The sequence below is a fragment of the Podarcis erhardii genome, assembly GCF_964252035.2.
Source record: "Podarcis erhardii genome assembly, chromosome: 9".
Lineage (NCBI taxonomy): Eukaryota > Metazoa > Chordata > Lepidosauria > Squamata > Lacertidae > Podarcis > Podarcis erhardii.
This window is the reverse complement of record NC_138512.1, coordinates 54,051,206-54,077,082: the sequence shown is the minus strand read 5'-3', so window position 1 is coordinate 54,077,082 and position 25,877 is coordinate 54,051,206. Positions and strand designations below refer to the sequence as shown.

Genomic DNA, 25,877 nt, shown 5'->3' with positions numbered 1-25,877 from the left:
TGTGAGCTACAGGCAGTGCTGGGCAGAGATTACTTGGCTACAATACTCCATGTTCTCTTTTTTTAAATATAATTTTTATTGAACTTTCACTTTAAACAATAAACAATAATTTCCAATATGCGCCTACCAATCTCATTCCCTACTGCTCTGCCAAGTTTATGACTTCCCTCCATCCCGCCAACAAGCTTTCCTTTTTCAAATCTATATCTCACAGTTTAGTCTTATATTATAAAGTCTACATCGTAGGATTTATTTCAATCCTGCTAGTGTCTTCAAACTTCTACAGTTATTATTTATATAGTCAATAAATTTACTCCAGTCTCTTTGGAATTTTAGATCCATACTCCATACTCTTTTAACTTCCAGGCTGGACTGCTGCAAGGTACTCTATGTGTGGCTGCCCTTGATGATTGGGAAATCTGGCCCAAAATGCAGTGACTGTGTCACTGATCAGGTAGACTGTTTGGAGCACATATAATTGGGTTTTAAAACAGCTGCTCTGGTTGCCAGTTTGTTTCCAGGCCTAATTCAAGATGTTCATATTGATGTTTAAAGCTATAAACAACTTAGGCCTCAAATGTCTGAAATGCACCATCTATTCCAACAGACCCCATCAGGTGTTAAAAACAGGAAAGAAGCTCTCTTGATAGGTTCCACCACCCTCTGAAGTGTGGTGAATGGCAATGCAGGAGAAGGCTTTCTTTGTGGTAACTCCTAAATTGTGGAACTCCTTTCGCCACAGACGTGTGCCTAACAGTTTCATTATACAGCTCCCATTGTATGCTGGGGTCATGTGTCTTTACCTTGGCCTTTGGCAGTTGAGGAATCTTTGTGGGACCCACCTCTTCTGTTTTGTTTAATCTATAATCTGTTTTGTTTAATCCGTTCCGCGAGTCTCTTCGTCTAGCGGTTTTTTCGTCTTGCGAAGCAAGCCCATTGACGGCTTAGCGGATTAGCGCTGTTAGTGGCTTATCGGCTTAGCGGATAAACAGATAAGCGGCTTAGCAGCTTAGAAAAAGGGGGGGGGAGGAAAAACCCCCCGCAGGAACTCGTAAGACATTTTCGTCTTGCGAAGCAAGCCCATAGGAAATTCGTTTTGCGAAGCATCTCCAAAACGGAAAACTCTTTCGTCTAGCGAGTTTTCCGTCTTGTGAGGCATTCGTCTTGCGGGGCACCACTGTCTGGTTTTGCTTTACAATTGTATAAGCTGTTTAACTTGCTTTTAAAGGATATGAAATTTTACGATCAGATAACTTAATAAGTATGACTGTGTAAGCAGAACTGCAAACAATACTTTAAATATGTATGCACAATAAATTTATTTAGCTGCAGTATACTTTTTCCGATATTCTTTCTAATAATTTCTGACCTAGAGTTTCTTTTATTCGGTCTTGCAACAACCTGATGTTCATTTGTATATTCTTGTAGAGTTAGTGTCAAGAGGGTCACTTTCTCTTGTCTTTTTTTCCCTTGCAGCTCTGGTAAAATCTAGATCAGAGTTTGTGAGCATCATTCAGGTGGTCTGTGGCATGTCTGTGGAAATACAATTAAAAATCATACAGAATTTAACGCAGCACATTACAATAAAATCCTAGGCAATTTTCAAGTAGTCTGGTGGAGGGAGGGGGGGAGTTTAGGAACCACTCGTCTAGATGAAGGAACTACGGGGGGGGGGGAATGCTGTTCTTCAAGGGCGTCATCCATGTGGGGCTGTGGGGGCTGAGCCCCCCAATTTTAAATGAGGGGGCTGGCCCGCCTCAGTATTCAATAGCCCACACCATGAAAGGAGGCCTGATGGGGCATGTCATGCCCTCCAAATGGCCTGCTGTGGCTGTGATGGGCTATGTCGGCTCCTCCTACTGAAGCAGAGACTGTCACAGCCGCAGGAGGGCCCGTCAGGCCTCTTTCCACAGTGTGAAGTCATGTGTGTGCCAGGCCCCCACAATGTTAGACAGAACCCTGTGCATCTGGTGTTCTTTATCACACAAATGTCACATTCAGTTTTGGGGCAAATTCGCAAGGAAGTTGTTCCCACCGAACTGGAGTAAAGTATCAATCCACCTAAAAAAACCTGGTCGATTTTTGAATTAACTCTCCTTAACCATTTTTTATCTTGTCCCCCACACTGAGTACATGGGAGGTTTAGTATATGTATTTCTAATATATCCTGATCCAGACATTTGTCAGCACCTGTCTGTTTAAACTTTAAAAAGCTTCTCTATACTTTTTTGACATCAAGTGCTCTCAGTCTGTGTCAATTATAGTTCAGGTGGAGACTTCTTTGCTTCATAAATTACTTTGAGGTTTGTTTATTTTTACAATCAAGCATTATATAAATTTTATGAAGTAAAATAAATATAATGCATTCTAATACGTTTACACAGGCATCCCCAAACTCGGCCCTCCAGGTGTTCAGGGACTACAACTCCCATCATCCCTAGGTAACAAGACCAGTGGTCAGGGATGATGGGAATTGTAGTCCCAAAACATCTGGAGGGCCGAGTTTGGGGATGCCTGCGTTTACACATCCATGCAAAGTTTTCAGAAACCCCCCTTATCACCTACATGTGTTATCTTTCTGCAAGCTGAGATAGTAGAGCAGGCTTCCTCAACCTCAGCCCTCCAGATGTTTTGAGACTACACTTCCCATCATCCCTGACCACTGGTCCTGCTAGCTAGGGATCATGGAAGTTGTAGGCCAAAAACATCTGGAAGGCTGAGGTTGAGGAAGCCTGTAGTAGACAATTGAACTATTGTTCATCCTTTCAAACCCTCATTCTAATGATACACTCTGGCTTGAAATTAATGTCTGTGATAATTTTGGTTGATTAATGGATCTTCTCTGAGTAAAAGTTGAATACAACCCTCTGTCTTTATTTTACATGTTGATAATTAGCAGTATGGCCCAAGTGCCATTTGCAATGGAGGGTAGGGTTCCTGTTCCTTTAAGAGTACAGTGGTAGCTCGGGTTACATACACTTCAGGTTACAGACTCCGCTAACCCAGAAATAGTACCTTGGGTTAAGAACTTTGCTTCAGGATGAGAACAGGAATCGTGCTCTGGAGGCGTGGCAGCAGCAAGAGGTCCCATTAGCTAAAGTGGTGCTTCAGGTTAAGAACAGTTTCAGGTTAAGAACGGTCCTCCGGAACGAATTAAGTACTTAACTTCCCTCCCAACTCCTGCATCACAAAGACATTCCCATAGCTGTCAACTTACAGATTTGAAAATAAGGGACCAGCAGCCAAAATAAGGGACCTGCAGCCTCACCTGTTCCAGGCACTCCAGTCTTCCTGTCCTCCTGCAGTCTGGTCAAACTCATGCTGGTAGCTTTGATAACACTGTCCAACCAACTTTGTAACCAGAGGTTCAACTGAATAGAATCTGAATCACATGCACCACAAGGCCTATGCAGCCTCAACTTAAGATGGCTCCCCAGCCTGGCTTTGCACTGCAAAGTTTGCAGTAGCACGTGCAACAAAATGGCGTCCAGCATTCAAAAAACCCCTCAGCTTGCATTAACTAGCCACACACAAGGCATGCAAGCTCCACCCCCCAGTCGTTCTTAGACTTCTTATGGGGTGAGCAACACAGCCAAGCAACACAGTTGAAGCCTCCTTCCTCCCTGGCTGGCAGGGAGGGAGGGAGAGGAGCTGCTTCCTTTGAAATTTAAGGGACATCATTTAAGGGACATCCATCAATAAGGGACAGCAGCGGGACATGGTGTTGGAATAAGGGACTGTCCCTTCAAATAAGGGACACTTGACAGCTATGCATTCCTTTTTCTTCATATTCCAAATGAAGACATGTGTGCCTTCACACCTTGTAACCCTGTCTTAAGCAATTTCTAAACACGGAATTGCCATTTGGAATGTAAAATGCCATTTTGTTTTACTGAGTGTTGATTTGCAACAGAAACAGAAAGGCATGCACTATCAGACTTTTAATGCATTTTACATTGAGATTCATTCTGTGAGTTAAATTACAGCTCTAAACAATTACTAGGCATGAAGCTGATAGGAACTTATTTCAGAGTAAGCATGCACAGCATTGTCCAGTAAGTGCAACTAAGTCTGTTAGTAAATCTCACTGAGCTTGGTGAGACTTGCCTGTGAGTTGGCATGTGTAGAATTACACTGCAAGTCATAGAAATGTGATGAGGTCAGAAACAGAGCAAATACCTTATTTCTGCTGTAGAGTTTGTAGAATCCAGATAATTGGCTTTCTAAGCTGCCTCCACACAACTACCGGGAGCAGGGCTACACCTCTGGTATTGGACATACTTCAAGTTGGCCTCTGCATGTTGTTGTTGACTGTACATCAAGAAAACTTACATGTGAGCAGCTTCTCGTTCATCAGCTTCCACATACCTTCCAACATTTCTCCAAAGAAAATAGGGACGTTCTATAGAATAATAACAATACCGTGCCCATCTGACTGGGTTGCTCCAGTCACCCTGGGTGGCTTCCAACAAAAGCATAATAAAACATTAAACATTTAAAAACTTCTCTGAAGGCAGTCCTGTATAATAGAGGTCTTCTAAATGTTGTATAGTTACTTATCTCCTTGGCTTGGGGGTTGCATAACTCCATACCTTCCAACATTTCTCTGATGAAAATAGGGACATCCTAAGGAAAAGTGGGACATTCTGGCATCAAATCAGAAACTAGGACAGCTTCTGTAAATCCAGGATTGTTCGTGGAATATAGGGACACTTGGAGGGTCTGCTTCCATCCATGAATAGAGCTATTCATATGCAGGTTGTCTGGCAGTGTGTTTGATGCCTGAAATTATCTAGCAGCTTGGCGTTCCTCCTGATAATTGCACAGTGTGATTCATAATATTAATGAGTAAAGGGTAGCCTACTGGTGTGACATCAGGATAGCTACCTTGTACCAAGCCAAACGTAATAAGACAGAAATCCAAATATTCCCAAGTTACAGGGAACCAGGCAGAGGGCCTTCTCAGTAGTGGCGCCCTCCCTGTGGAATGCCCTCCCACCAGATGTCAAAGAGAACAACAACTACCAGACTTTTAGAAGCCATCTGAAGGCAGCCCTGTTTAGGGAAGCTTTTAATGTTTGATGTATTAGAGTATTTTAATTTTTTTTGGGGGGGGGGAGCCGCCCAGAGTGGCTGGGGAAGCCCAGCCAGATGGGCGGGGTACAAATAATAAATTATTATTATTATTCTATCTTTTTGCATAGAATTGTTTGTGGTTATCCTTCAGTAGATGCCCCCACCCACAGATGCTATGGTTTAAAACAGTCTTCCTCAACCTCGGCCCTCCATATGTTTTTGGCCTACAACTCCCATGAGCCCTAGCTAGCAGGACCAGTGGTCAGGGATGATGGGAATTGTAGTCTCAAAACATCTGGAGGGCCGAGTTTGAGGAAGCCTGGTTTAAAATTAGGAAATTTAATTCATACTGTCCACTGGTTTGTATCACATGGAATCATACTGAAGAGCTTGACGCTTCCTTTTACAAGGTTGGAAAGACTTTTAACCACAAGCCTGTTGTGCTTCCACCTGTCAATGTTTCGTGAGAAATATTGCCTTGGAACTCTGCGTTATAAGAGACAGTATAAATTAGCAGTAAAAAGATGAAGCCGGCAAGATTAACTCTTAAAATATGTTACTTTCTCAAGTAATCTGAGATTCAAGTCCTCCGGCCCTCTAGAGGGAGATGAAGCATGCATGCCTTTATCTGCAGTTTTTCCTCATTTTAACATGACAATTTGTCAGCCTGCCCTAGATGGAAATCTGTAAAGGCCTTAGGTAGGCCTTCATCTTTCTGAAGCCCTGGAGTGTCCTGTTCATTTATGTATGTTTCTTCTCCTCTGGAACCTTCAGCGCAAGCTGATTGCTTTCCATTTCTTCACTATTTCTGGTTGTATATTTGCTTACAGACTGCATGTTAGATGGTTCCTTTGTCTCCCTCTCCTGTACCGGATATTCTCTCAGAGGGATTTTCTATTAGGGATCTGTTCCTCCGGCAATGCTGCTTTGTAACACACTGCAGGCCTCAGCAGGTAAAAAGATGGTGATTATGCTCATACGTTTTCCATTCAACTTTCAGATTATGCTTGTTCTATTTAGGAAACCGTGAATTGAAGTCTGCGGCCAGTTTATTTAAGAAAGATAGCTGAAATGCTTTGATGGTAGCGACAGAAGATAAATTTTATATAACCACATATTGGGCAAAATTGATGTTAGTGGAAAATAATAGTAAACTCAAGTAAGCTCTCAAGTTAGATAAAAGGGGGGAGGGTATTCCTGTTCCTTTGTATTTCTTGTGATCTTTCAAAACTCATCTATAAGAAACTGCATTCAAGATTAAGTTCTTTGATTTCTTTAGAAAAACCTATTTATGGAGACATTTCAAAAGTTCAGATATTCAAAAAGACACTGCTGTGGAAATTTAGGAATAAGTAAATATTATCTATAGGGTTTATGGTGACATAAGCTTTGTCAGATGTATGTATGAAGGGTGATAGGGAGGAATATATAATTTCATTGTATGATTAACTGTCTTTTGGAAAATGAAGGAAATCAGGTTTTTAGACATTCAGCAATGAAAAAGAAAATATATTACTCCTGACTTGTGTTCAAAGAGGTATATTGCTCTATAATTTAGAGGAGGATTACTAATGTTTAAAATACCGCATGGCTTATGTTGTTGTTTTCTCTCATTCTAAAAAGTGACCTTCAGTATCAGCACTAGTGCAGATTCATATGCTAATTTATTGTGGACTCTTGACTGCACTTGGATAAAACAGAATGCCTGGCAAAACTTCTTGCTGCAGTCCTGGGCTTATTTTACACAAAAGTATAGTATGGTTAATTGTGCAGTACAGATATATCCCTTATGTTTAAGTGGCAAAACTGATAAAAGTTGTGTTACATAGGTTTATAGGCTACTGGGAGAATCATTTAGCAATATAGCTCTGATTTCCCCCAAATGTTTTCCACAGTAATTTTATTATTATCAAATCAGTGAAATTTATTATTCACTTTGAAACTTAGATCAACTTTGATTTTTACATTGTGGATTATGATGAAGCAGGAAAATCAGAAACTGCCTTATACCAGATCAGACCATTGACCCATCCAGCTAGCTATTGTGTACACTGAGTAGCAGTTGCTCCACAGGGTTTCGGTAAAAGGTAACGGTATCCCTGACCATTAGGTCCAGTTGTAGCCGACTCTGGGGTTTCGGCGCTCATCTCGCTTTATTGGCCAAAGGAGCCGGCGTACAGCTTCTGGGTCATCTGACCAGCATGACTAAGCCGCTTCTGGCAAACCAGAGCAGCGCACGGAAATGCCGTTTACCTTCCCGTCAGAGCGGTCCCTATTTATCTACTTGCACTTTGATGTGCTTTCGAACTGCTAGGTTGGCAGGAGCAGGGACTGAGCAACCGGGAGCTCACCCCGTCGCAGGGATTCGAACCGCCGACCTTCTGATCAGCAAGCCCTAGGCTTTGTGGTTTAACCCACAGCGCCACCTGCGTTCCCCGGGTTTTTTTTTTTAGGGGGGGGAGAGCATAAATACGGGATCTTTCGTGTGCATAGCATATACTCTACTACTGAGTTACCACCTATAAAAGTGAGAGGGAATGCACAGTGCAAGCAGTGCAAGAACATTCCTACAGAAGAAAGTGCAACTTGCAATATAGACCCCTGGTGTTGCAAATATACATATTTTTATTTCATGAAAAAAATATTTTGAAATCAGTTGAATTCCTAACAGTAGCACAGTAAGGCTGTTTTATAATATTGGGCATATCATTTGTAAAAATGAGTGATTCTGCAATATATTTATTAACTTCAGTTCTAGTCTGCCCATCTATGTAGATCATAGGGCAGAGTAAGAGTACAAGTAGTATATATTTTCATGTGGCCAGGAACAGTATGTAAAACCCTAAGTGTTTCCACCCACAAAGTTGTGTTCTGCAAGTTCACTGCTTTAACTAAACTGCATAGAATTCTTAATCAGTCACACAGCAGAAGACATCTTTACAATTATGTATGGAACAGAGTAGTTTACAAATGCACATATTTTTGCTCTTCTCTCAAAAACCCTATTCAGATGACCAGTGAATAAACAGAAGGGGGGTGGAATCAGCATCATTGTCTGTTGCGTCACTGACCTCTTCTAATATTCTTTATAGAGTCTCTCTGTGTTGTTCAACTTATACAACAACTTTGGCAAAACAAACAAACCAGTTAGACCAGTGTTCAGTATGTCAAATACCTTACGTAATTCGGCCTACTATATTAGTAGCCTAGATTGCTTTCTGTGTAGCCAGGAATAAAGGACTCTTAAACTCTTCCTTATGGAAAGCTCTGTGTAATTCAAAACAATTATACCAACTGAAGCTGTTCTTCCAAAACTTACTGTTGTGCCTATTTTATATACCTTGGAGGCAAAACATGATCAGGATGTTCCCTGCAGAACAATTTGAAATCACTGCCTGAGTTCATAAAGGCCCTGGAGCATCATAAATGGCACATTTGGCTAATCACCTTCCTCTTTCTCTGACCTAATAGCATAACTGAAGCCTATTGGCTGGAACTGTTCAGAAATGGCTTTCTTGATTTCAAACCACCACATTCTAACTGAAATTCCAACACAAACAGGGGGTGGTCTCTTGATTGAGGGAACTTGATAATTTAGCTGGCTGTTGGGTCAGACGGGGGTCTTTCTGGAGAACTATCAAGATCTTTACTTCGCAGGGAAAGAAAGTAAAGTAAAAAGAGTAGGATAGAAAGTAAACAGTTGCTGGTGTGTGTGGCACTGTCTCTGAGGTGGTGGTACCTATAACTTTGTATGCCTTACTGTCTCAGCTTCAGGGATGTTTCCATAGCACAGTCGCCTGTGTTTGACAATGAAGTAGAGTCGCTAAACTATTATAACTAATTAACTGCTAATTTGGATTGGAATGGCGATTTCAAGAGGTTAAAGACATATTAATTAAGCAGATAATGTGCTAAGAGTCCTGCCCTGCTTTGCTATCTCTTATGATGTAACAAGTAATTTAAAACCTCCTGGTAACATGATGAGTGAGACTGAGGCTGTAAAGATTGCTGAGCTGCTGGCACTAAAGTGCTGCTAATTGGTTTGAAGAGCCTCTCTTTAGCCATGACTTTTTCTTCTTGCTGAAGAGACTTAAACTGCTCAGGAAGGAGCGAAGTGAACTGAACAAAGAAAGATATGAGGTAACGTGTTTAACTGTGTTTTCCCTATTTCCCTGGACTTTTTCACCTGTGGCTGAAATGTCAAGAGAGATTAATGTCCTTATATATTGTAATTTGGTCAATTCTTCTGTTGAGAATAGAGATATTTAATGATTGGCAGAAATGCAGGTCATACCTATCTGAGTTTACTTGGAAGTAAGTCCCACTGGTTTCAGTGGGGCTTATATATAGAGAGAAGTGTGTAAAGGACTGCTGTTTATTTTTGATGTTTCTAGTATTTCCTGAGTTCAGAAAGGAGTTTCCAAACACTTCACCTTATTAAAGGTACTGCAGTATGCTTAAATGACCAGCTTCTGATTGGTATGAGAATTGAGCTTTAGCATGTTAGAAATAATGGGTTGTAAAGCTGTGTTTATCCATTTTGCTTTCCAGTGCCGATTTGCTTTAACCTCTCATCTAGGGAAGGGGGGGGGGTGCGAATTAGATGCAAGAGCCACTTGTGTTCATTTTTATAAGCATGTGGAACTTTCCTCATCCACAGAACAGTTGAATTTTAAAATCAAAAAGGGTGTATAGGCAAGGAGGGTAGAACCCCCTCCTTGCAGACAGCTGAAATCCCATTCTGGAATTGTTGTTATCTGGGTGAAAAGAGGCAATGGGGACATTAGTTGTAGGCTTGGTTCTGTCTGCCCTGCTTGCTTTTAAAGTAGTTTCATAGTTCTGGGGCTACTGACCGTAATGACTATCTGGTGGATCAATAAGACCTATAGATGGTATTGTTAAGGATGTACTCATTGGAAAGCTGGCCTGCTTTAGAATTATGTGGGGCTTAATCTACAAACCCTATGTGTTGTGCTGACATACAGTAATTCCGTGTCCCGTATCAGCACAGACAAACTGCTAGTCATCTCTCGCAAATTCTAAGCAATCCTAGAAGCCATGGCCTGGAAAAACCACAGGCCAGTCACAGAGCCTCTGCCATGAGCTGCAATCATGTAATACCCACATTCCACTCAAAACTAAGGACAGCTCAGGGCCAACCCATTTCTATCAGCAGGAGGGGAATAGGTAGATTTTGCACAGTATTTAGGCCATGCAGTAGTTTGGCTCATAGTTGTGCCTGTGATTGCAAGGGATAGGTTGCTTGAATGTTTTGGAAACGTGGGTATACCTGTAGTGCGGTGCAATTGTAAAACACGCTCTAAAAAGTGTACCCTTTCTTCTCTTAAAATCAATACCATAAAATCTTTGTTTTGTATACAGAGCTTGCCTATATTAGTTAACTATGTTTGAATGTACAGCTTGAATGTACAGGTTTAACAGCATAAGCAGTGTAAAGTGGGTGTCCTTGGACATTGTGCTTGCATGAATCTTGTTGCATATGTTTGAACGAGGTCACAGCTAAAAATGTAAGACAAACCTGCTTGATTCTGCCAATGGTCTATCTAGCCCAACATCTTGGTTGACCAGATGCCTGTGGGAAGCCCCCAAGTGGGACATGAGTGAAAAGCATTCTGTGTGCCTGCAGTTCCAAGAAACTGGTATTTAGGGGCATACTGCCTCTGACATTGGAAGTAGTACATGGCCATCATGGCTAGTAGCCATCATAGCCTTGTCTATGACTGTATCCATTCCATGCACAATTTTATAAACCTTTATCATGTTTCCTCTCACTCACTTCTGCTTTAAACGAAAAAGACTCCAATGCTGCAATCTTTCCTCATGGTAGAGTTGTTTCATCCCTTTGATCATTTTGGTTGCCCTTTACTGAACCTTTTCCAACTCTTTTCTTAAGTCTTAAAGGAGAAACTTGTGCAAGCGTGGATTAGCCCATAGGACAGCCATTGTGGAAGGTTACATGTTGACCCAACTGGTCTGCCTTTTCCTTCCCCTGCTATTTTTTTTTCTTTTGGAGCAGGGAAGAGGATTGCCAGTACCAGGCAAGTTCATTTTCCATTTCTGTTTTTTAAAAAATAGATTTAATTCTGAATGCTTAAAAAAAGGTGAATTACAAGTATTTATACCACACCCCTTAAGCCTAAAATGGTTTCCAAGGTGTCTTACAATGTAAAAACCAACAGTTAAAAACAGGTGGGTCACTTTTTCTTGAGAGCTGCATTCCTGGCCATAATCTATGGCCCCAACCAATAATCTGTTAGTGGGGCCATAGATGACCAGGGACAAGCTGGAAGGTAAATAATGTTTTTCTGGGGTTTGACTGCTGGCCCTGTCTCCACTGTAATAGTTTTGTGCTGTTTCTATGAAATCATGATTATCATAAGTGGAATAAATCACATTCCAAAGACAGTGACAGATAGGGCCACCTCATATTTTTATTTCTCTCAATCCTTCCCTTCCCAACATAAATTATGTTCCTGCACAGCATGTAGTCTTAGAAAACCCTTCCCACTTGCTGCAACTCCCCCCAAAATTTCCTGCTGGATAGCATGCATAGTGGGGGTGGGGGTAAAAGGTCACATTGGCACCACTGAGAGCTTCTTCTGCCCCCCCCCCCCGGCAATCCTGCTTGGTGGGAAAGCGAGACAGATTTCTAGATTTTTTTGTAGTGTAGGGACAGTTTCTATAACTCTGCAAGGTCTCAGCCAAAGCAACGTGCTGAACTAAATCTCTGTTACTCTTTTATTTGGCTTCTTATGTTTTAACTGTTTGTTGAACCCTTCCCTGCAGAGCTAAAGCAGAAGCTTAGTTTATTTGATAGGCTGTTAGAATGGTTAAAGTTTAACTATATGGTGTTTACACAGTTTTGTTTTTGTTTCCACAGCCATTATGCATTCTATCTTGTACTAGTATGAGCTTGTATCTATAAATAGCTAAGTTTTGCTCTAGGTGTGTTTTGTCTAATATAAGTGGTTATGGACCAAGCCTGCCCTATGGGTCTCCTCCCACATGCATACCACAATCCCAATACATAGCAGTCATGAAATACATCTCCTTCATCCCATGCAAATCAAGAAAGAAAAGCTTCTGTTTTCATTCTGAGAGTACATTTTCTGCATTTTTGAAATAACATTACAGTATGGCTCCACTGGGTCTTTTCTGCTGTACCCTAAACATACACTGTTTTTGCAGTTTTTGTTTAACATAATAGCCAGCCTGAGAAAGAGTCCTTCAAAGCTGTTTTATAACCTTTTGGTTAAAAAAAGGTGTTATCCTGTTGCTGTTTTTCTTAAAATTATTATTCTAGTAGATGAGCACAGCTGGAAGCATTTCATAAATAGATCAGTTCTGTCTTAAGCCTTATTTTTTTAGTCTTCATCATTAAAAAATCATGAATTATTTTCCCAAAGTCATTTTCTCCAGATGGCTTAACTTTTCTGGCACCCTGGAAGTGCGGATTATACTTCACTGAAAGTTGTGCAGTTGGTTTTTTTTTTTTTTTAAAGTAATATTTTTTTTTAAAGTAATAAGATAAGCGTAGTAGTTCATGCTTTTCCAAAGCATTTATATATATATTTTCAGATGCAACACTTGACAAAGATTTTTTTTCTGATGTTCTGTTGTGAAGTAAGCATTTGATCTCATATACATTTTGCTTCTGCACATTCTTCAAGCAGCCCTGGCTCCCACTGTCCCTGAGATAAAGATTTCCTTGACCATGGTGTTTGTCCATATCACTTGCTCTCTTACCCTTCTGCTTTTATCACATATCAAACTACAAGTTCCACTTTAACTGCAAATGCACACTGGCTCATCCAGAAACTCAGAATGTTGCTTGTTCTGCTTTAACACTTCAAAAAAATCTCCCAGAATTTGTATAATAAGTATAAACATGCAAGGAAGTAAGTTTCAAGCACGCTCTCAGCAAAGGAATAGGCAGTGTGGTGCCTGTGGGTACCTTTGCACCTGCCAGTAGCTCCTATAGCTCCTTCGAGAATGTTTCAGTTCAGAAGGGACACATAGGTAATCTTGAAAGGGTTGCCCATCTTTTAGTTCCAGCACTGTCTGCAGACCATGTTGTGAGATCTGTGACGTACATTACACTAAATTTAATGAATTAATATGTTTCAAGGGAAGTGCATGACTCTTCCTTTTGATTTTAATTGATGTGATAATAAGGGAGTTGCTGCTTACTTACACTGTAATCACACATAATTCTACCCAGTGGAGTTCTTCTGAATAAGAGGAAGCACTATTACAGAAGGCGTTATGGCCAATTAAAATGATAGAGGCTTTCTGGGAAATATGTAAGAATTGGGTGCTTGCATAAAATGTTGGGTTTGTTACTATTGAGGGCTTTCTTGGGAGTTGCGCCCTCCCTGTGGAACGCCTTCCCATTACATGTAAAGGAAATAACTATGTTTTTAATTACTGGAATTTTTAATTATTAGAACATAATATTTTTCTACAATTTGCCTATTCAGAGATGAGTTTTATCTTGTGGTTTGTTGAAATAGCCTCTATTGTGTTGTGCTATGAGTTCACACGGTTCTTAACTGCAGCAGTGGTGGGTAGCATTTTGGTACCATGCAGGTGACTGCAAACTCATGGTTCTGGGCAGTTTTCAGACTTGATACCTATGTGTTGTATTTAAGCTGATTGCATTGACTGACATTAACTATTAATACTTTCTGTGATTCTCCCATCTATTTATCTCTTGAAAGTTGCACTTAGTGTTAAATAAGATGTAGCAGGCCCTGTGAAATCATACATGACTGATGTTGGAGTGACTTGTGCCTCATAAAATGACTTGTGAAATCTTGTGACTTTGTGGTGCAGAGTCCAGAACAGTTCTGATGGAGAGTGAAACAAATGTTCCACCAAAATTCCAGAGGACAGGGAAGCATCCAGAAGGGATTCTACAATTTACTCTTGCTGTATGAAAGGAGCCTAGCACAGCATGTAGTTTTTCAGTGTGATCAGAGGCCAGTGAAATGGGCCATCTCCTAATTCTTGGCTGTGGAGAAGTCAATGGGAGGCCTAGTGCATCAGAAGTTCTTCAGTGATTGCACCCGGCATGCAGGGAGCCTTGGAAAAGACAAGAGGAGTCCTGGAATGTCTCCTAGGCAGCACTTGGGCTCACTTCATCTGTTGAGGTTTATTTCATGTCAAGCAAGCAGCTACATTGAGCACTGGCCATTTAGTGGTCTGAAGGGCTCCAGGCATAGTGGGGAGATGTAATACTGGAATGGACCAAAAAGCATCAAGTCTTGGGTCCTCTCTGGAAATGCATCTAACCCAATTGGGTAGCCAGAACTTTGCCCCATCTCTTGTCCAGGCTACATTATTTACATGATACAATAATGAACAATATGATGTTGGAGTTTAAAATATCAGATACTTCACATTGTTACTGGGCAGTGTTTATTTTTTTATGTTCTGAATAACATATGTTGAAGTAATTCTTTTTGTTTGTCATTTCAGCTATGAAGTCTTACATTCCATTTTTCATTCTTCTTTGGAGTGCTGTCGGAATCTCAAGGGCTGCCAAAATCGTTATTGTGCCGCCAATTATGTTTGAAAGCCATCTGTATATTTTCAAGACCCTGGCCTCAGCCTTGCACGAGCAAGGCCACCAAACAGTTTTCCTTCTGTCTGAGGGCAGAGACATCCCTCCATCTAATCACTATAGACTGCAGCGTTACCCAGGAATCTTTAATACCAGCACCTCAGATGAGTTTCTTCAATCCAAAATGAGGAGTATCTTTTCTGGGAGATTAACAGCCCTGGAACTGTTTGACATTCTGGAACACTATTCCAAGAATTGTGACATGATTGTAGGCAACAAGAAGCTCCTGCATGCCCTGAAACAGGAAAAATTTGACCTGCTGCTAGTGGATCCTAATGAAATGTGTGGATTTGTTATTGCTCATCTTTTAGGGATTAAATACGCGGTTTTTTCCACTGGACTTTGGTATCCAGCAGAAGTAGGTGCTCCATCACCTTTAGCATATGTTCCAGAATTTAATTCACTTCTCACAGATCATATGAACTTGCTAGAGAGGCTTAAGAACACTGTTGTATACCTGGTTTCAAGATTTGGAGTCAACTTTTTGGTTCTGCCAAAATACGAAAGGATAATGCAGAAGTACAATGTACAGCCAGCAAGGTCCATGTATGACTTGGTTCATGATTCTAGCCTGTGGATGCTGTGCACTGATGTAGCACTAGAGTTTCCAAGACCCACCCTTCCAAATGTTGTGTATGTGGGAGGAATCCTTACCAGACCAGCCAATCCTCTACCAGAAGTAAGGTTTGCAGAGTTTTTTTGTTTTTGTTTTTTACCTTTATGTATGATGATATCGTACAACTACTGTTTTATACTCTATTTTTAAACTATTTTTCTGTGGCTTCTCAAGATCACAGGACAGGTGTATTTTGTAATAAGGTTTTATATGCTCACTTATTTCTAGGACTAGTGCACAGATTGCTAGACTTTTTCAGCCTGAGGGCTGCATTCAAGGTTAGCCAACCCTTTTAAGAATTGCATAGGGGGCACATACAAATAGCACACATGCAGCACACGCACACACACAAATTTACTGGCACACAGTGTTCCATTTTTACATTCTGAGCATGATTTAAATTCACTGACTTGAAAGTAATTGCATTGCTTTTCTAGAATCAGGTCTGTGAAACCAATTCTAGATGAAAGCCAACAGCTTTAAGTTAAGAAAAAGCTAAGAAACCATTTTAATTATATGGAAGAGGCAAGTTGTGGTTGCTTAATATTGCAGAGGACCTTTTCAGTAGTGGTGCCCGCCCTGTGGAACGCCCTCCCACCCTCAAAGAGATAAACAACTATCTGACTTTTAGAAGATATCTGAAGGCAGCCCTGTTCAGGGAAGTTTTAAATGTGTGACATTCCTTGTAGGAAGCCTCCCAGAGTGGCTTGAAAAGCCCAGCCGGATGGGTGGGGTACAAATAATTATTATTATTATACAGATGCCTACTTCTGATGTAGATGGAATACTTCTGACTCTACAAAGTTGCTAATTCTTTTTGGTACTTATTTTTAATTAATGAATTATGAAAGTGGTAAGGCATTATGTCAGTAAACAAGGGCAGATAACACCTTAACTATTTAGTCATAATGAATTTTAGTCTGGAGGTTATTAGGCAAGAAACAAGGAGCAAATTTATCTATCTGTGATTGTAGCAGATGACATACTTGTGACGGTTCTTCATCTCCTAAGTGAGAAACCAGCCAACATCCAGGTATACAGCAGAAATGTGCAATCTTGTCTCTGAGGCTGCATATGGCAGAGCCTGGTGGATTGGGGACTGCATAGATAGAAATGCATGCACACAGGCAGGCAGAGTGCACAAAATGCCTATTTCCATTCTGATTAGCAGCAAAGGAACAGATACTTTCTCCGCTGCCCAGCTGATGGCTCATTGGCTGGGTAGTGGGGAAAGATGGGCATGGATCCCCAAGGCTTTGTGGAGCATACAGAGAGCAGCAGCAGCAGGGTTTGGATAGCCCTACATATGGTAGACAGTGAGTCTATGACAGAGTAGTGATTTAAATGCCACAGTCCACAGTTACTTTAGCTGTACACAAGGGTTTGCATGCTCCCAAATGGACTTGAGGTTTTTGAACTAAAGAATTCAGCATCTTAAATTCCCAAAAGGGTTTGAGAACTAATTTGAGTTGGTTCAGGCTTACAAAAACATTTTCAAGGGGCTATCCTGTCCTGTCCTGTTCATTGTACACACTCCTTTTCTCTCTCCACTCCGAATGATTCTTTATTGTGCCCCCCACCCCACCCACCAATATGCCTGTCCTCTTTCTCATGTGTACTTTATTCCTTTTTCCATCCCATCTGAATGGCAGCTGCTGGTCTTCTGCCCTCTGATTCTTCAGGTGTTAGTGGTGGTTTCCCACAGCGTATTTTGTTCCAATTTTATCTTGGGGAAGTTTTGTTCTTTGGTAATACTGCTCTTTAGGGAGAATTTTGGGTTTTGTGACTATGTAATGCATTGTACACTTTATCTCTTGAGAGTCCTGATTTAAACATTTAGTGCTACTATAATCTGTGGAACCCAGAGTAAATAGGAATACTCTCGTAGATAATTCTCACAATTCTCATTATTTATTTATCTTTTATTTCATAAAATTTATACCCTCCTTAATTGTAGAAAAAACCCTCAAAGCAGGTTATGAAAAAGATAAAAGAATAAAATTATCACCCAAAAATTTACACCCATAATTTGAAATATGCGGAAAGTTAAAACCACAGCAGATTGGACTAAAACAAATGAACAAATTTGTTACTAACAAATTCATACTAACTTTCTAAGCATCTGGGTAAAGGTAAAGGTAAAGGTAAAGGTACCCCTGCCCGTACGGGCCAGTCTTGCCAGACTCTGGGGTTGGTGCGCCCATCTCACTCAAGAGGCCGGGGGCCAGCGCTGTCCGGAGACACTTCCGGGTCACGTGGCCAGCGTGACATCGCTGCTCTGGCGAGCCAGAGCCGCACACAGAAACGCCGTTTACCTTCCCGCTAGTAAGCGGTCCCTATTTATCTACTTGCACCCGGGGGTGCTTTCGAACTGCTAGATTGGCAGGCGCTGGGACCAAACGACGGGAGCGCACCCCGCCGCAGGGATTCGAACCGCCGACCTTTCGATCGGCAAGCCCTAGGCACCGAGGCTTTTACCCACAGCGCCACCTGCGTCCCTACAAGCATCTGGGTAGGCTTGTCTAAATAAGAATGTTTCCAGCAGGCACCAAAATAGAATGTTAAAATTATGATTAGGAAAAGTAGAAAAGAGGCATAAAGAATGAAGGAAAATGCAGCCACCCAAATTTTAGCTAAAAGACTATAATCCTATCTCTACGTACATGGGAGTAAGCCTCATTGAACTTGGTCATAGAAAGAGTATCAGTGTGTTCAGCATTATTCTCAGCATCAACTCACTCATTTTTAATAGGATATTTTGGTATGAAACATTTTAGTTGAATAATCTTTATGCATATGCATAAAAAGCTATTTTTGTTCAGTTTAAGTAATATGTAGAGTTGCTCAGATTTGTTCTGTACGTGATGGTTGTTCTGTTCGTCTTGCCTTCTGAATTAAGTACAGTGATCAATTTTCAGTGGGGTTTTTTCCTTAAAAAATTGCATGTTATGAATGCAAGCCTAATGAAATCACACACACATACATTTGTGCTGTAACTTTATGTGCATTTGCACTCGTGTGAATTGGTGACCTGTAAGAGGGAAAATGGTTTAAATTGAAAACTGACAAATCTCCGCCCTTTCTCAAAGTCTGGAATTCATGAACTGAGGATTGAAGCATTGCTTGCCGGTAGTGCATATGAGTATGTATGCACCTGTGGACGAAGTCCAGCTCAGGCATGAGAGACTCTCTCTTGCTTCCTTCTCCATTCTCCTTGTATGAAAGAAGAGTCATTTTAAGACAGTACTAGCAGCTGTCTCCCAGAAAAAGTTTTCAGGAAGGAACAGAAAGTACCACTTCTTTCCTCTCAAGAAAACGTGGTAAGAAAGGAGAAAGTGCTTCCCCTCTCCCCGTTTGTGCATTTATAGGACGTTGCAGTAGTGACACACTACTTGTATGTTCTGCAAAATGGCAAATACAGTATCTCTCCATTCCCTGAGACCTCTGCAAATGCAGAGGACTTGGACTTTAGAGAAGGTGTCAGTAGTGACCACAATAATGAGTTTTGATAGGAAGCAAAGTGAAAATTTGTGGTGTTCTGTGGATTAACTGAGCACTATCACTTTGCAAAAAAGATTAAATTATTTTGTAACCTTTCATAATGCTTTCAGCTTGGTAAAAACTGCCTTGCCAAACATTTTTGCATAAATAAAGGCGTGAGTTTTATGCAGCTAAATCTATTCAGATGCCTATTTATGTTGTTTATCACTGCAATTAAACTTGTAAAAATGTTTGGAAGTTTCTTCTACAGAATTATACTTAAATAACATAGTTACACAGGTAGGTAGCCATGTTGGTCTGCCGTAGTTGAAACAAACAAACAAAATTTCCTTCCAGCAGCACCTTAGAGACCAACTAAGTTTGTTATTGGTATGAAGCTCATACCAATAACAAACTTAGTTGGTCTCTAAGGTGCTGCTGGAAGGATTTTAAATTATTATTAACTAACATAGTGAGGGTGCAGGAAGCAGCTTTTCATAACCTAAAAAAAATGCAGTATATATTAGGTTTTTGGCCTTTCCGATTTGCAAACACCGGTCATAATTTCCTTTATTCCTTCTTTCTCTGTGCTTAAGAAATGTGAAATGTTTCTTGTTAGATAGTCAGTTTTTCTTTTTCTCAAAAATCCTGGTGATTAGGTTATCTGGTAGAATTTCATAGATGGAAGTTCATAGATGGAAAGCGTTTACAGGGATAAAGAGAACTGTCTTTTACTGAGCCAGGCTCAGTTTTCTCTTGGTCAGTATTGTGTACCCTGACTGGAAATGGCTTTTCCAAATGGGGCCTTTCCTTCTTGGAGATGCTGTGGATTGAACCTGAGATCTTTTGAGGAAAGCATGTGTGCTCTGCCACTGATCTACAGCCATTCTGCCTACCCCATTGCAGCTCAGGGAGAATAAGTTGTAATGTTGAGTAATGAAATGTAATTTTAATTGTTATTGTTGTATCATGAACAATAATTTAAGAACCTGTAGTTCATTCCTCCCTGACTTTAAACTAATCTTCATTTCTAAGGGGAGGAGCGCTTACTATTGTATCACTGCTTTGAAGGAAATGCATATTTCATATTGGTAGTGATGCTTCTTTTGAGCTAAGAACTGCCAGTTTTAGGTAGAGAATGCGATAGAATGCTCCCCCAAATAAGAAGCTATTTGCATGTAGAAAAATGAATGTTGGGGATTCAAGTAGGGATTTCTATTACCAGAGAACAATACAATTCTGAGTAGTTTTGGAATTAGTTTTACCGCATGAAGATCCACTGATCTGTATTTGGCTCAATTCATGCAAATTTAAAGCGATGATATGAAATTTGGAAATATTGCCCAAACTATTGTGAATTGGTTTTCAGGTGTTTGTGAATCAATCCTTGTTCTAATTTCACTAGCTGCTGGCGTTTAGAATTTGGGCAGTCAGGTTTCTTTTTCCGCTGATGGTTATACTTGTAACAGCTGTACAGTGGTCCCCCGGGTTAAGAACTTAATTCGTTCCGGAGGTCCATTCTTAACCTGAAACTGTTCTTAACCTGAAGCACCACTTTAGCTAATGGGGCCTCCCGCTGCCTCTGTGCTGCCGCACAATTTCTGTTCTCACCCTGAAGCAAAGTTCTTAACCCGAGGTACTATTTCTGGGTTAGCGGAGTCTGTAACCTGAAGCGTCTGTAACCTGAAGCGTCTAACCCAAGGTACGACTGTAGTAGACTTGGGACACACTGTGCAGAGGTTAGCAGGGAGGAGGCTGTGCTGTCCTACACCTCTCTCCTTGCTTTCTCCAGCAATGGTGGTCTCACAGTTAGAGGCTGACCCAGAAATGGGGCACTCTCACCATTTGGCAAGTGAAGGGAGCAAGGAAGGCGGGGGGTTAGCTCACTTCTCCTTTGACAGCACTGCAAATTGGAGCGGCACTTGCTGTTGCTTCTGGCAAGCACAGTATGTGCACGAGAGCTCTAAATATGAGTAGAGGACATCAGTAATTGGAAGACATTGAAGCAGCCATTTTCAGATAAATTCTGTATCTCAATTCAGAGTTGCATTTTCGTGCATTGCTTCCATTGTCAACTATAACTAGCAATGTGGAAAGTCACTCATACACACTTTTTAAAAAGAAGTACTTTCTCTCCCCCCCCCCCGCCCCAAAGTTAAATCTAGATTGCATTTTTGACAGTGTCAGACCTAGTTCAAGGAGGTGTTTCTTAAAATTGGTTATACTCCATATTGATGCTAGGGCTATGGCTGAAGGAGGCTAGATATTTGGATTAAAGCAAAATGTGGGAAAACTTTTCATAGAGGTGCTGATTAAGTTCTCCAGGCTTGGACGCCTAACACAGGATTTTACAAGCTCTCTGAGGCTCATCTTAAAAGGGAGGTGAGCTTTATGAACTCCAAAATTATTTTCTATGAGATTAAGAGATTCCTAGTTTACTCACCCAGTGATTTCCCAAACCCATTCCCATCTTTCTATTTAAATTACATTTAACGCGGTGGCTAGACAGGAGCACCAGTGATGATTAGCTGGAATGTAATGAATGATATTTTGTATCAAGGAGAGAGGTAAGGGACTCCCCCCCCCCCATTTTTTCTGGTGTACTGCTAGCATGCTGTTGAAGCCACTGTGCCCTTCCATCCTATCACTTGAGCAGTTTGCCAGAGGGAATGGAAGAAGTGATCTGATTCCCCTTTTTACCTTTAGTTTATCTCTGACATGCTTCTTGACAAGAGTAACTTTAAAAGGAAAGGGTTGCGGGGCTGCTGATTTATTAATTTATTGCAAAAAAACCCCTCAAAGTGGTTTTCCAAAAGACAAAACAATAAAATGCAGAATAGTTGAATGATTTCCAAAGTTAGATTGCCTTGAAAAATTAGCTTCTTATTGGTGCGGTATTAAGAACTGTGAGGTTGTCACTTCAGACAGTGCCAGGATTATTATTTTTATATTTTCTGTTTCTGATCATGGGTTTTCTATTTGGAAATGGACACGCACATGTTTCTAAGATTTGTAATGTAAGAAGAAGTAGACTATTTGTTAGACCCTAATTTTGAGAGCACATCCTTCTAAGATAAAAGTTGTAGCAGCAACATGTACCATCATGTTGAGGTGCTTTGAAACTCCATTGCTCATACAAATGTTACAGACATTGGATAGACTTAGTATATATTCTCAGACTGATTTAATAATTATTTTTATAGATTTATGTGAAACATTGCATCTAAAAATTATTATTTTTAAGCAAATGCATTCTCCTAGAATATCCTCCACTGATTTTCCAGAAAGCATTTATGATGGGGTAAAAGCTTTTTAAATGTAGCCTTTTATATAGTATTTGTAACAAAACTTCAATAAACTTAATTTTACCTACTAATAAAGTAGCTCATCTTTCAGTTTTTTTCTAAATAATTATTTTATAAATTATGTATTCATGGCTTGTACAGTAACATCATCAAGATATATTTTTGTGAATTGATGATTGCTCACAAAAGTCTTGGGCAAATAGGCGCTGATGCTTCTGCATATTTGATTCCAACAGCTGAACAGGGAGAGAGCTGCAGACACTGAAACCAAGTTATGTTTGTATTTATGTGCTTTGTTTATCTGAAACAAAGCTCAGTATTAGGCACCACTGGTTACTGCCAGCTGGGACCTCACACTATAGTCACAGCTGTGCAGAATAGCTAGCTAGAAAAACCAAAGAGAACAAAGATCACACAGTACTGTAAATACAATACCATATCTGTCTGATATCTTGTATTTTTTATATAAATACTAAAATGGTTAAAGCAAAACTGCAGGGAGCACTTTAGTAGTGCTAATTCACAAGCTTGAAACCCTCTCCTAAAGTGTATGACCTTCCATAAGAATATGAATTCATGTGATTTGACATAATGTTTTGTCCTTGCAACAGTTTCCTAAATGGAACCTGCTTTTTTGGAAATGTAGCTGAAGTTTAGGTTTAAAATATAGCTAATACTCATTTCCAGATTAGAACCTGCTCTGAAGAAAGATCTCTGTATGCAGAATGGTACTAACTTAATAGCCCATGTTTCTGTTTCGTTAGTGAAATGTTATCAGTGTTAGGAGGCATGTCCACTAATCAACTTAACTCAGTTCCATTGCTGATAGGGATAAAATATAGTTTGATATGATTCTTACCTTAGAACAATATTCTGGATTTTAATTCAAATGACTTTGATGGAACTTTTGACCAGGGCAACATCCACATTTCCCTTCTTTCCCTTCTTTGTGGTACCCTTTCAAATCCAGTTCAGATTTATGGGACCAGTTCTGATGGGCACGGTTGAAACAAAAATGTCAGGTAGGTAATATAGATGTAAAAGTGCCAATAACTAGGCCTTTGGTTGGTATGTTTGACATCCTATACCCTTTTAAAATGCGGCTCTTTTTTGGGGGTGTGTGTGTGTTATTGGGTGGTTGTTTTTATTCTGATTATATATGTTGTGATCTTTTCTGTGAACTGCCCTGAGACCTCTGAGTATAGGGTGTTATATAAACTCAATAAATTGGTAATAATACTACTACTAATAATAAGGCATGAAAAGGAATATAAGTTGCCTTCATACTGCCCTGGGCTTTCTGAAGTGAAGACTAAAATAAAGTTCAAAGGCCTGCAGCCAAAGATTTGACTGAGAAGTTCCATCAGTATATGAAATTGAGTCCTCATTAGGAGCAATCACTTCTTAGGATTCCCTGGGCCCAGCCACCAACCTACAAAATTTCCCTCACAGGGAGGTGGGGTTTGGGATGGGTTGATTGGGTGGAGGAACTTGTAAGGCCACAGTTCACCTCCAGTCTTCACAGGAGCAAGTTTCCCACTTGAAGGTTTCCGTGGTGCTGACCTGCGTCATGAGTACATGCTATAGGCATTCGGAATATCTAGCCTTGTACTACTGTTAGAGAAAGATGAGCACATGCCAGTCAGTTTTGCCTTCTAGCTGTCGTCATACGTATCCCGTTGGTTACAAGGCTTCACTTACATAAATGCAATACATTTTAGATGGACCTCACCTGTGATTTTACAATTGGAGTTTTTTATATAGTGCTTCTGCTGTGTAAGGTGCTTTGCAGAGTGCAGGAGGGCAGTTCCTGCCCTATAATTTGACACAGGAGAGTGGTAAGGAGTGGCAAGTTGGTGGAAAAGGAGAAGCAAATGTCATTTGAAGACATGTACAGGGAAATCAGAATGAGGAGAGGAGGATGTAAGGCTGTGGAGGACTTTCAGCATAAGAACAAGAAATCTGTGCTGGATTCAGGAGTGGGCAGGAAGCCAGTATAGAGATTTGAAAAGGGGCAGAACAGGCATCATGGCTAGTATCCATGAAAGAGGTGAATGGTTTTGTCTGTAAAGTGCTGGGGGACGGACGGACGGAGAAGCCTCCAGTAAGTCAACGGAAGATCATAAAAGCAAATATTGTAGAATTTAGTTCAAGAGCTGACTGTAATATGAACTGGAGTTTTCACCAAGGGAATAGAGAGGAAGGGCCAAATTTTTGCCATGCTGTAAACACAGAAGCATTGTGACTTCACAGCAAAATATAGGGGAGAAAAGAGACAGATGAAATGTTTGTGTCTATACAGCAGGGTGACAGGAGACATTGTCGACTAATAAGTAGAAAGTACAATGAGAGAAGGGCTTGGGTGGAAAAACCAGACATTCAGAGTTGGCTATGCTAAGACATTAAAGCATTCAAGGAGAAATATCAGGTGGGGATACAGGAGTGGATGAAGGTGTAAAAGTATCAGGTAGAGAGATGTGAAACTGGATATTGTCATTGTAATGGGATGGGATTTGATAAGGTCTCACAGAGACAGTGTGTGAAGAGAGAAAGGCCAAGAATATATGGCTCTCCAGTGGAGAGAGGAAGCACTTCCACTGTGGAAATACTGAAGGAATAAAGTTGGAGTGGAATCAGCTTAGGATAAAGTCATGGCTAAAGAAATCAAGTGTATGGAAGGCAGCAGTGAATTGAAGATGGATGAGACAGAGGCATTCTGATGTGTAAGTGATTTTAATGAGAGTGATTTCAGTGACCTGCAGAGGGTGGAAGCCAGACTGGAGACAGTCAAGATCCAAGTAGTCTGAAGAAGAAGTTAATGCAACATGCTCTAGTAATTGAAGGATAGGCCAAACAACAGTTTCTGGAGGAAAGGGGAGAGAGTACTGTTTTTGAATACTGCAGGAAACAAGCAAGAAGGGGTTGATAATATGACAAAGAGGAAGAATAGCAGTGCTGCGTGTCTGTGTGTGTGTGTGTGCGTGTGTATACAATTTGGAGTTGGTAGGAAAATAATAAAAGGTGCACATGGAAGGGTTAGATGAGGACACTAGTCAATTCAAGGGAGATGGGGATGTTGCAGGAGGTGTAGGAATATGGAAACCTCAAAGATTCCTATCCTTAAATTAGAAAATATGTTGACTTCACTAAGGGCTTGTGAAAATTCTAGGACCAAACCCCCCCAATCTGCCTCAGATGAAGTGTCGGTCAGTAAGTGAAAAATATTCTGTAACTTTCAGATATTTGGGTTCTTTTATTATTCTTTTGGGACGCGGGTGGCGCTGTGGGTAAAAGCCTCAGTGCCTAGGGCTTGCCGATCGAAAGGTCAGCGGTTCGAATCCCCGCAGCGGGGTGCGCTCCCGCTGCTCAGTCCCAGCGCCTGCCAACCTAGCAGTTCGAAAGCACCCCCGGATGCAAGTAGATAAATAGGGACTGCTTACTGGCGGGAAGGTAAACGGCGTTTCCGTGTGCTGCGCTGGCTCGCCAGATGCAGCTTGTCACGCTGGCCACGTGACCCGGAAGTGTCTCCGGACAGCGCTGGCCCCCGGCCTCTTGAGTGAGATGGGCGCACCAACCCCAGAGTCTGTCAAGACTGGCCCGTACGGGCAGGGGTACCTTTACCTTTACCTTTATTATTCTTTTATTCTTGGTTACTGATTTACCTCAAAAAGTATTTCCTTGTGTGATGCTAATCTTTGCTACTGAATAAAGTAAATAAAGTTTATGTTCTGCAAGCATATAATTAATCACTTAT

The 25,877-nt window shown here is 40.8% G+C and overlaps 1 protein-coding gene and 1 long non-coding RNA gene across 7 annotated transcripts in view; one reads left to right on the top strand and one right to left on the bottom strand.

The window, feature by feature from the left end:
• The window catches only part of UGT8 (UDP glycosyltransferase 8), a 38,367-nt gene that overhangs the window by 6,699 nt on the left and 5,791 nt on the right, over positions 1–25,877 (top strand). Inside the window, exons 1-2 of one of the 4 annotated variants that reach the window (XM_081876949.1) lie at positions 5,741–5,821; positions 14,578–15,401. In XM_081876949.1, the coding sequence (XP_081733075.1) occupies positions 14,580–15,401 (822 nt within the window). In that variant the 5' untranslated portion in view covers positions 5,741–5,821; positions 14,578–14,579. Of the gene's footprint in view, positions 1–5,740; positions 5,822–5,894; positions 6,030–8,636; positions 9,217–14,577; positions 15,402–25,877 lie in introns of those variants that run through there. The other 3 variants (XM_081876946.1, XM_081876947.1, XM_081876948.1) reach the window with 3 other exon arrangements.
• Positions 1,301–8,559, bottom strand: LOC309350429. 3 transcript variants are annotated; one of them, XR_014160360.1, is made up of 3 exons: positions 8,417–8,554; positions 5,637–6,021; positions 1,301–1,533 (listed from the first exon to the last, which is right to left on the bottom strand). It is a non-coding gene; the product is annotated as an uncharacterized lncRNA (long non-coding RNA). The 3 variants fall into 3 exon arrangements; XR_014160361.1 differs by having other exon boundaries at positions 5,637–6,013; positions 8,417–8,553; XR_014160359.1 differs by lacking the exon at positions 5,637–6,021 and having other exon boundaries at positions 8,417–8,559.